General features: G+C 34.9%; 1 protein-coding gene across 1 annotated transcript in view; it reads left to right on the top strand.

Annotated features, from left to right (window-relative positions):
* LOC138702947 (dual 3',5'-cyclic-AMP and -GMP phosphodiesterase 11A-like) overlaps positions 1-12,696 on the top strand; it is a 434,576-nt gene that overhangs the window by 255,715 nt on the left and 166,165 nt on the right. The window contains exon 3 of the mRNA XM_069830369.1: positions 9,297-9,869. Coding sequence (XP_069686470.1) covers positions 9,376-9,869 — 494 coding nt within the window. The 5' untranslated portion in view covers positions 9,297-9,375. The remainder of the gene's footprint in view (positions 1-9,296; positions 9,870-12,696) is intronic.

Here is a 12,696-nt window from a genome sequence, read left to right as displayed (position 1 = left end):
AGGAAGGAATAGAACTAAGATACGCTGTTCCATTGTCTACAATATGGAGCGCATCACGTGACGCCATGTGGAACCAGTTGAATGGGAGAGCCGAGGAGGCTTTCTGTAATTTCAGTGCAAGTTTTCAATTGATTCCCAACACAAGAGAGTCGTGGAGCAATAAAGGCGAGGCGGGGGGGAAGAGAAAGGCAGTGGATTTATTGCTCTTGGCAATGATGTCTTGGTTAGGGTGGATGAAAGAGCTCTGAATTGGCTTATTGCCCTCCTTGTTGTGAGTATTGAACTCCGGACAAACACATTCCTTTTAGCGTGAAACAGAACTCAATGGGCCGCACGGACATTGCACACATTGTAAGTTGTAACTGAAGTCAGCTCTAAGTGAATTCCTTATAACCTAAAGGTCAGAGGCGTAGACTTACAAATTCGCATTGGACGCATGTACCTGAACTTTTACGGTCTTGCTAATGAACTGTGTATAATTTTTATACGAGACTTATTCAGAGTTGGGACAGAAAATGTTACTAATAACCCGTGAATAAGCATGGATGTATAAGTAAATAAATAAATGAACAAATGAATTAATAAATAAATGAATAACTAAATAATTAAGTTAATGAATGAATAAGTGAATACCTAAATAAATACGTAAATGAATGAATAAATGAATACATAATTAAATGAATAAATTAATTAATTAATTAACAAATAAATTAATAAATAAATTAATAATTAAATAATTAAGTAAATGAATGAATAAGTGAATAACTAAATAAATACGTAAATGAATGAATAAATGAATAAATAATTAAATGAATAAATAAATACATTAATTAACAAATAAATGAATAAATAAATTAATAACTAAATAATTAAGTAAATGAATGAATAAATGAATAAATAAATAAATGAACAAATGAATGAATAAATAAATGAATAAATAAATAATTAAGTAAATGAATGAATAAATGAATAACTAAATAAATAAGTAAATGAATGAATAAATGAATAAATAATAAAGTGAATGAATGAATAAATGAACAAATGAATGAATGAATAAATAAATTAATAACTAAATAATTAAGTAAATGAATGAATAAATGAATAACTAAATAAGTAAGTAAATGAATGAATAAATGAATAAATAATTAAATGAATGAATAAATAAATGAGCCAATGAATGAATAAATAAATAACTAAATCATTAAGTAAATGAATGAATAACTGAATAAATAATTACATGAATGAATAAATAAATAAATAAATAAATGAACAAATGAATGAATGAATAAATAATTCAGTAAATGAATGATTAAATGAATGATTATTAAATGAATGAATAAATAATTAAATGAATGAATAAATAAATAAACAAATGAATGAATAAATAAATAATTCAGTGAATAACTAAATAAATGAGACGTAAATGAAAGAATAAATGCAAAAAATAAACAAGTAAATAAATAAATAAATCAATCAATCAATGAACAAATGAATTAATAAATAAATCAATCAATGCATAACGAAATAAATAAGTAGATAAATGAATAAATAATTAAATGAATGAATAAATAAATAAATATACAAATGAATGAATAAATTAATTAATTAATGAATAACAAAATAAATAAGTAAATGAATGAATAAATGAATAAATAATTAAATGAATGAATAAATAAATAAATAGATGAACAAATGAATAAATAAATAAATCAATGAATAACTAAATAAATAATTAAATGAATGAATGAATAATTAAATGAATGAATAAATAAATAAATAGATGAACAAATGAATAAATAAATAAATCAATGAATAACTAAATAAATAATTAAATGAATGAATGAATAATTAAATGAATGAATACATAAATAAATAGATGAACAAATGAATAAATAAATAAATCAATGAATAACTAAATAAATAAGTAAATGAATGAATAAATGAATAAATAAATAAATAGATGAACAAATGAATAAATAAATAAATCAATGAATAACTAAATAAATAATTAAATGAATGAATGAATAAATGAATAAATAATTAAATGAATGAATAAATAAATAAATAGATGAACAAATGAATGAATAAATAAATCAATGAATAACTAAATAAATAATTAAATGAATGAATTAATAAATGAATAAATAATTAAATGAATGAATAAATAAATAAATAGATGAACAAATGAATAAACAAATAAATCAATGAATAACTAAATAAATAATTAAATGAATGAATGAATAAATGAATAAATAATTAAATGAATGAATAAAAAATAAATAGATGAAAAAATGAATAAATAAATAAATCAATGCATAACTGAATAAATAATTAAATGAATGAATGAATAATTAAATGAATGAATAAATAAAGAAATAAATAAATGAACAAATGAATGAATAAATAAATAAATGAGACGTAAAGGAAAGAATAAATGCAAAAAAAATAAATAAATAAACAAGTAAATAAATCAATCAATGAACAAATGAATGAATAAATAGATAAATCAATGAATAACTAAATAAATAAGTAGATGAATGAATGAATGGGAATAGCTTTGCAGTAGTTGTACATACGAAACCCCCTACTTAAGCGTTATAGCAGAGAAAAAAGAAAAGACTTTCCTTTAACAGCTGTTCGTATCGATTGTCATATGATGTTGGTTGCCTTGGAACCACAGAAAAACAAAACAAAGAGCACAGAATAATTGGAATAATATTGCTGTAGCTCTAGATACTCTTTAATAAAAATAAAGCGTGGTAATCGATTAGGCTGGCTGAGTTGTACACTGGCTATTCCACAAATGTATGGTGTTGTATATTACAAATTACTGACGAAAGATGTTGTAAAGTATGGTGTTGTATCTTTGTGCTCCACGAAAGAATTAAAGTATGTTGTACATTACCAATGAATCGCTACTAGTTACGTCATATCAATAAACATACAAACTACGTCGTAACATGAAGCAGCTGGGTTATATTCGTATTTCATTCATCGAATTAGGTTATATTTGTTTCTTTGATCGTAATGCGAGCTAATAATTTCCAATTTGTCCACTTAACTTATGAAGGGTGACGGGTGAAGTTTTGGTCATTTTCAGTCAAAATCGCATTGTTGTTTTATTGTAAAAAAGAATGAGCCAGCGATCTCTTATTTATATACCGGTATTGAACAAGTTTCATTGCTCTGCAGCGCTCCAAAGCATAAAAATTACGGAATATAAAAATGACTGCACACTTGAACTTGTATTCCATGCAAATTTTACAATTTTTTTCACATTTTTTTTCAGCATATTTCGTCAGTTTTTAATTTTTCTCCTTTAATATTAATTGTTACCATAACAGATATATTCTGTAGGACCAAAAAAATAATAATCGTTAGTAAATTCTTCTAGCAACAGTGCATATTTCTGTACAGTTTACTGTGGAATCCCGGCCACCAAGTACTAAACTGAGTGCGCTCCTTGTATAATGGCAGTGGAATCAGGCCACAAAGGGAAAAGAAAACACTGGAGGAGGGGAGTTCGATCCGGTGCTGTGGATTGGACTTCGGTGTAGCTCAGTGGTGAGAGCGCTTTGTACGTAGAACCAAGGACCCGGGTTCGATCCCCGGCGCCGGATCGGATTTTTCTCTTCTAATATTAAATATTAATATTAATCATATTTCGTCAGGTTAGAAGTGTTAAGGCTGTTACAATTTTGATACTCGGGACATGACATTTTTACTGCACACTCTATACACTGTAGTTAATAAAATAGCTCATGGGTTTTGTGGTTAAATGAATACTTCTTGAAATTAAAAAAATTAAATATTTATAGTGGCAATGGAAAATTTCTATATTTAGGTATGGAGGGGTTATAAAATTTGTACCCCCTTTTTTTAGTAAAGATAATAGGAAAAGTAATGCGTGATGATTTTTTCTAAATATGCCACTGGTCTTGCTAGAAAAATCCAAACATTTTACTGAAAAAATCAGCGACACATTTTATTTTGAAATATGCAAATTTTTCAAAATATTTTTGTTGGTAACTGAGAAACTAATTGACTCACAGAAATAGGCCTAAAACTTCACCACATAATTATCTATCACACCATGATTATGCGTACAAAAATCAATGACGTAGCTTGAAAAATGTAGAAAATAGAAATTTCACCCATCATCCCCCTTAACTAATCCAGGGGGGCCCGTAACATTACCGGTATTTACTAGGAAGTTTTTTTATCTGAAATGTTTAATAATAGTTCTATGAATGAAATAACATTTTTGTATCGTCTCAATATGCTCACCTTTCCTGCTGTCTTCATAAAGAGAAAGTCTTACTTATAATAAGTGCTCGTGTCGAATGTAAAATTATATGATATTCTTGTAAAGTAAGATATAGAAAAAGAAAACAAAAAACTGGCACATGATATTGCCAGTGATAATCGAGGTTCACTGGAATAGAGCTAGCGGGGCTGCACGGCACAGCTTCTACGTAAGGCTGCTCTCTGATCTCATTTTAATGACGCAGCGATCGAAATGAGATTGAAGAGAGACGCGCCATAGGCAAGGTAATGGAAACGACGCGACGCAGTCACCCCGGTGCGTGCACACATTATCTAGGGGGCGCACACCTCCGTCGCTACAGGCTGGCTAAAAAGTGTGTGTTCGATACAGAGCGAAAGAAAATAAGTACCACAAAATGTTCAGGATTTAGATGTAAAACGACAAAACAAGTAACAAAAACATATAAATGAAAAGACCAAGAGGTCTGAGGTTAGGCCATGAAACAATAGAGTGAACTGGGGGGAGATGACTATCGAAAGAAGATGCTTATTTCTATGTAGTTTCACATTCTTCTAAGAGAGAACGCCACGCATAGGCTATGTCTTCATGACACTGAGACAGTTGAATGTCTGTAGAGTGGAAGCTAACTCATTTTTCCACGTGTTCGTGTTGTGAGAAGAAGAAAAGCAAGAAAACAAGTCATTTTTCTGCTATAAAATAATTCCAAAGATATGTTAAAATTTTAATACATCCTTCAATTCGTAATAACTGTCAAACCTTTGTAATGGATATTGTAGTAAAGATTCTAAAGTTTGTATTGTTAACAACCAACGACCTTGTTCCGCCATCTTAGGTTGCGTCACAGCACTAGGCATCTTACCCCGATACTTAAGTAAGATGATCACTTTTTTCGGGGTAAGATGGCAACTTGTTGCAATAGTTTTATTTTTTTGCTTTATTGCAGGGAATGAGTAAACATTACGTAAGATCCTCTGATAGAAGTCAATGTCTTCAGCAGACATAACATGTTATAACAGAGGGTATGAGCTGTTTTACAGCATCGCAAGCATACGGGATTCCTTACCGTACCCTTAAACGCATCCTGAAAAAGAATGATAACAAAAAAATGTACTGGATTGAATTCATTGTGTGCAAGAAGTGATTTCACGAGTCTTGCAACGGCAATAAAATCTGTGCAATGACCGTGTTGCTAAGTAGTGATAAACGAGTGAGAAAGTGTCCATGAGCTTTAGATTAAGTCAATTTTGTTATATACATGTATCAAACCAAGTTCAGGTAAATTACATATATCAGTAAATGTTTTAATTGCATTTGCCATCTTACCCGACTATCGGGGAAAGATGCCTACAGTGCAGACAAAAAAAACTGTGTCTATAAACAAGGTAATTAATGTTTTCCGTTTTGTACCAAAAATATAGTTTCAAAACACCTTCTAGACTTTGATATTTCAATATGAAATTCAAAACTAAATGAACAGTATTTTAAATTTTCAATCAAAGAAGAAGTCAGGCATCTTCCCCCGATCCACTCTACAACTTTTATGACAACGTCCATAAACGCCACCTCTCCTCGCTGCTGACATAGGACGGCGAAATTGCGTATAAAATTAGTCGAATCGAGCGAAGTGACTCAGACGGTAACATTTGGCCGGCCAATCTGTCCGCAGTTTTGAATGGTTCCCTCAGTTAAAAAGGCAAACACCGGATTGGAAATTTATATAGGCCTACCATGAATCATGGTTGGAGTCCTGCGTTTGGTTACCTAAAGCCTCCAAGCGACCCAAAACAGTGTAGGTATGTATGTAGTATAGATCGGCGGCACCCGATCCTACTAAACGGTTCAGATCTGCTGTTCATCGAACATGTGAAAACAAAACAAAGCTGGGAACTTGAAGATCAGTGCTCTAATATAAGAATTTGGTAGCGAGCACTTCATTAGGAAAGAAGAAAATTTATTTTATCTGAAAGGAAGAGAAAATTTTCATTTGAAACATTTTTTTTTTCAAAGTGAATAAATGAGATATTTCTTAAAATGAATGCATAAAAATGCTTGTCTATATCTTGTGAATGTAACCAAAAAACGAAGCTTAAAATTGAGATTTTGTACCGGTACTAAAAACTTGGGTTTGAAAATATTTCTAAAAAGAATATAAAAAAATAAAAAATCAAAATCCAAAAAACATTTGAGGTTCAAAATTTGGATTTTGTTAGTCCTTTACATAGTGAAACATGCTTTCAAAATTAGGTTGAAAAAATGATTAGGGGAAAAATTTGTCAGTTTAGTAGAATGTCCCCTTATTTAGCCAATTTACATGATAAAATACTTTTAAAGTTCTCTAAGGAGTGAACAGCCTACAAAAGGTACTGCAGTCAGATTGTCTTCATAGTTCTATTTACGAAAGAAAATTTACCGACCTCTGTTCTCTGTTGCCTAGCTTTTATTTTAAATACATGATCTCCTCTATCACAATAAAGTCCACACCTGTGGAATAACGGTTAGCGCGTCTGGCCGCGAAACCAGGTGGCCCGGGTTCCATTCCCGGTCGGGACAAGTTATCTGGTTGAGGATTTTCCGGGGTTTTCCCTCAACCCAATATGAGCAAATGCTGGGTAACTTTCGGTGCTGGACCCCGGACTCACTTCACCGGCATTATCACCTTCATCTCATTCAGACGATAAATAACCTAAGATGTTGATAAAGCGTCGTAAAATAATCTACTAAAAAAATCTATCACAATAAGATTGCTTTTCACTTCGTGTTGATGTAGCTATATGATTTAGGCGTACTGTTTTTCCGAAGTCTTTCCCAACTGTAAGACGAATGTCTCGTAATCCCATAGCGAATTCTCGGTCTCATCTCGTCAAATAGGCTAACGTCTCTACATCACAAATTTCATCGATGCTAAATAACCTAGTAGTTTATAGAACGTCGTCAAATGATCAACTAAAAATAGTTAGGGCTACCTAAAGACGTTTTACCTATATATATATATATATATATATATATATATATATATATATATATCCCAAGAAATGTAAATTGTATAGTACCAGTTTATAATCTGACGGAACTGTTTTTATAAAAACCAATATTCGAAGCGGGGTTAATGGTGAATAAATGTATGTTCTTTTCATCCAAAAGTCTAAAGAAATACAGCTGCAGTGACCAACCAAAATCGCTCTTAACGTATTTAATAACCTCGGGGCATTCATAATCAATGAATTCCTAGAAGTTCTCTCATCTCAATTTTTGCTAAACGGCATAATTATACATATCTTGAGTCATCTATACCAGATCCAGAGAAAGAGAGACGGATGTATAAATCTTCTTCCAGATGTTCAAAGACATGAAACTGGAAGGCATTTATAACATCAACGCAAAGACGTATCCCAATTACTGGCTCGCATTTTCGAGAGGTATTTAATGAAAGCCAGTGAGCTCTTCATCCAAGCCTCTCTTTGCGAAAGATGCTCGGCTCTTCAGGGATGAAGACAGGGGAACATAATACGGTACTTCAAGTTCGCGATACTTCTGATAATTTGTTTGCTATATTTTTGATTTCATCTTGCATAGTCCTAATTATTATATGACCTAATATCATAACACATTCTCTTCTCTTCTCTTCTCTTCTCTTCTCTTCTCTTCTCTTCTCTTCTCTTCTCTTCTCTTCTCTTCTCTTCTCTTCTCTTCTCTTCTCTTCTCTCCTCTCCCCCTCCGCAACCCCTTCTCTTCTCTTCTCTTCTCTTCTCTTCTCTTCTCTTCTCTTCTCTTCTCTTCTCTTCTCTTCTCTTCTCTTCTCTTCTCTTCTCTTCTCTTCTCTTCTCTTCTCTTCTCTTCTCTTCTCTTCTCTTCTCTTCTCTTCTCTTCTCTCCTCTCCCCCTCCGCAACCTCTTCTCTTCTCTTCTCTTCTCTTCTCTTCTCTTCTCTTCTCTTCTCTTCTCTTCTCTTCTCTTCTCTTCTCTTCTCTTCTCTTCTCTTCTCTTCTCTTCTCTTCTCTCCTCTCCTCTCCTCTCCTCTCCTCTCCTCTCCTCTCCTCTCCTCTCCTCTCCTCTCCTCTCCTCTCCTCTCCTCTCCTCTCCTCTCCTCTCCTCTCCTCTCCTCTCCTTCCCTTCCCTCCACTCCTCGTCATCCCCTTCCTACCTCTCCTCTCGTCACTTTCCATTCTTTTTCTTTCCTTCAGTATGCTAGTTATTTACTAATTGTCAAGCTCAAAATAGTTCTTTACTTGTCCTATTAATAGTGCATTCTCTTTTAATGCATTGCTATTATTATTATTATTATTATTATTATTATTATTATTATTATTATTATTATTATTATTGTTGTTGTTGTTGTTGTTGTTGTAGGATTGATTGTTATTTACAGGTTATTTCATTCCGTTCATTAGACACACTTAAATCTTGCACCAAAATTGTTTTTATTTATCCTAATTCCATTGCCCTAATTCCATTACCCTAATTCCTGTATGGACGTTACACGTAATCATATAGATTTCCTCAAATTCCCTGTCACGTTTTTCTCTTATTTTCCGTAATTTTCTATTCTTTTACAGTTATATTATTCTTATGTTATCTTCTTCCATAAATCCTTTCTTTTTCCGTTTATTTATTAAGTTTATTTATACACGCTTAAACACCTATCGTCATATCGCGTGTGTAGGATCTTTGGGTGTACCAGTAGGCCGTCTTTTAATTGTTAAATTCCTGTTCTTAATGCCGTAAGGTATAGATGGGTTGTATTCATGTAACTGATTTTAGATTCTGATTAATGTTTATAATATTGAGGCTATAATGAAAAGTGATATGTAAATTTCCAATCCGGCATTTGCCTTTGTGACTGAGGGAAACCATGAAAAATCCCAGTCAGATTGGCCGGTCACGGGGTTTGAACCTCATTATTGCGGATCTCAAAGATTACCGTCTGGGCTTGCTAGCTCGCTTTCCTTCCATTTTATGCCTTTCTATCCCATGCTATCTCACCTAATTTAATGTATTTCTTTTTGTTTCAGGTCTAGCAGAACATGTTTCTCAGTGGAAGAAGCCCTTCACTTGAAGGAATGTAGTCGGTGCATACTGGAAAGAAACACGATGACTCAGCTGACATTCGGAGAGGTGGAGGAGTGGCTAGACGCCCACCCTGACCTCTGTCAAGACTATTTCTTGCGGAAGACGGACTTATCCGCCATCAACGCGTGGCTCGTGTCCCACGGGTTCCTCACCATCGACGACTACGTGACGTGCAGCAGTCGCAGGGGGTCGGGGTCGTCGCAAGGGGGCAGCAGCGGCACGAGTCCCAATGGGGGCGGCTCGTACTTCGGCAACTCGGGGGTGGCGCAGGAGGAGAACCACCACCCGCAGCCACAGCAGCTGCAGCAGCCGCCGCTGAACGTGGCCATGTCGGCCTCCATCATCATGAACGGCAACCACAAGCGCAACAACTCGAAGCGCTGCCTGAGGCACGACTTCGCGCGCTCCAAGAGCCGCAGCGTGTTCAGGACGCACGAGGTGATCGGGGCGTGCAGCAGCGTGGAGCACCCGGGCACCACCTCCAGCCGGCGCTCCTCGCTCAAGGACATGCGCAAGTGAGTGTGCGTTCATTCTTAGTTTTCTGCCCATTCTCCAATTTCCCGCCTTCCTCCTAAGTGTAAAAACATGTTGGAGTTGTTCATTTCGCCTCTTCGAGTAGCGCACCTCGCCATTCACTCGCCGTGCATCTCGCATCTCGCCTCAGCAGAGCATAGTGAAGCAATTCACCTCGCCATGATTCTCGCCGATACGCGGACAATGAGTACAGATGTGAGATTCTCCATGAATACGTGGTAAATACTAATACATTTATTGGTCGTACATATTAGTACTTAAAAAATATTTACAAATTCCGACAGTGATGGCGATTTATCTACGAGTACTGCAATGAAGTGGTGGTTACTTTCCAACAGAAGAAGAAAATACAGCGTGCATCCAATGAATAAGGAACGCACTAAACTTGGTGAATTCTGTAAATTATATCAGCAGCTTGAGGCATTTTCAGATAGATTTTACGAATATTCAAGAATGTCTCAGTCAACGTTCAATTACATCTTGATGCTAATAGAACCTAAAATCCAAAAAGTGTACACTAACATACATAAACAACCAATCAGTGCTGAAGAGAGGTCGGTAGTGACTCTCAGGTAATTAATAATTATACTTACTTACTTACTTACAAATGGCTTTTAAGGAACCCGAAGGTTCATTGCCGCCCTCACATAAGCCCGCCAGCGGTCCCTATCCTGTGCAAGATTAATCCAGTCTCTATCATCATACCCCACCTCCCTCAAATCCATTTTAATATTATCCTCCCATCTACGTCTCGGCCTCCCTAAAGGTCTTTTTCCCTCCGGTCTCCCAACTAACACTCTATATGCATTTCTGGATTCACCCATACGTGCTACATGCCCTGCCCATCTCAAACGTCTGGATTTAATGTTCCTAATTATGTCAGGTGAAGAATACAATGCGTGCAGTTCTGTGTTGTGTAACTTTCTCCATTCTCCTGTAACTTCATCCCGCTTAGCCCCAAATACTTTCCTTAGCACCTTATTCTCAAACACCCTGAACCTATGTTCCTCTCTCAGAGTGAGAGTCCAAGTTTCACAACCATACAGAACAACCGGTAATATAACTGTTTTATAAATTCTAACTTTCAGATTTTTGGACAGCAGACTGGATGATAAGAGCTTCTCAACCGAATAATAACACGCATTTCCCATATTTATTCTGCGTTTAATTTCCTCCCGAGTGTCATTTATATTTGTTACTGTTGCTCCAAGATATTTGAATTTTTCCACCTCTTCGAAGGATAAATCTCCAATTTTTTTTATTTCCATTTCGTACAATATTCTGGTCACGAGACATAATCATATACTTTGTCTTTTCGGGATTTACTTCCAAACCGATCGCTCTACTTGCTTCAAGTAAAATTTCCGTGTTTTCTCGGTATAAACACTTTTTGTTCTGAAAACGAAATGAGTAATAATAATAATAATAATAATAATAATAATAATAATAATAATAATAATAATAATAATAATAATAATAATGGCTTTAAAAATGAACATACTGTAATATAATAAGCAATTAAGAACTGCAAGATAAAAAAAAAATAAGAAAAGAAACTGCCCAACAAATTAACAGAAAATGAACTAATTACTGCCACTGAAAGTCTTTATTTATCTCATTAACATTAACACTTGTCAAGTTTTGGTACGACTTATTTCCTTATTAATTCCTCCTTATCCATGGCTGTAAATCTACACGGCAATATTTGTTATTAATAAATAATAATGTACACGGCCAGCAGTATCACAACTGTGCATTTACATTGAGAGGACGGATGGAGAGAATCATGACGTTCCGTTCCGACAACCGACCAATCAGAACGCTAGTTTCAGGCAGCTGCATCTTGAAAATCAAACCAGTTTGATTCCCGCTGAACGGCGAGATGCGCGGCGATATGCGTGGCGAGATGAACAACTCCAACATGTTTTTACCCTAAGGGTCCCTTCGTACAAGGCCACTTACTGGCGCTTCTCAGAAGCTTTACAGCTTGTGAATAATGGATATAAATTTAATGATGGCTCACACACAGCCACGGCCACAGAACAGTGGCGCTGCAGACTGTCTGTGTAAAGTCTATTCCAGATAACCTGATAGGAACTCCTTCCCTTTGCTACCAGCAAGATACTACGGTCTATTTCCAAAACATTGCCCGTATGAATTCATTACTCTGTAGCGTGTATCTTTTTTTTAAGTAGGTTATTTTAAGACGCTTTATCAACATCTTAGGTTATTTAGCGTCTGAATGAGATGAAGGTGATAATGCCGGTGAAATGAGTCCGGGGTCCAGCACCGAAAGTTACCCAGAATTTGCTCATATTGGGTTGAGAGAAAACCCCGGAAAAAAACCTCAACCAGGTAACTTGCCCCTACCGGGAATCAAACCCGGGCCACCTGGTTTCGCGGCCAGACGCCCTAGCCGTTACTCCACAGGTGTGGACTGTGTGTATCTTATACTGTAAGAAACATCATACTAAAATATAAAAATAAGGATGTGACAAGTACGTCATATGTTCCAGGTACGAAAGTTGAATTAATCTAATGAAAATAAAAAAAATAGCCTATAGATGAAAAATCAGCATTTAGAAAAAAATTGGCTTGCAGCAGCTCATGTTACTGTTTATAATACACCTCAAGTATTTGAAACTGTCCAATTGTACGACTGCCTCTGTTCGAATTCGCACGTTTATCTTTTTTACTCTTCTTCCGATAACCATGCTCTTTGTCTTCATTCCGTACTGCTCACAGCTGTCATTTAGTTCCACTAGCATATCTCTTAGTATCCAGTGGCGTAGCATGAAATTTTGAGTA

This window comes from Periplaneta americana, chromosome 7 (assembly GCF_040183065.1).
Source record: "Periplaneta americana isolate PAMFEO1 chromosome 7, P.americana_PAMFEO1_priV1, whole genome shotgun sequence".
Taxonomy (NCBI): domain Eukaryota; kingdom Metazoa; phylum Arthropoda; class Insecta; order Blattodea; family Blattidae; genus Periplaneta; species Periplaneta americana.
Note: the sequence above shows the minus strand (reverse complement) of the source record. Positions and strands in the feature narration are given on the sequence as shown.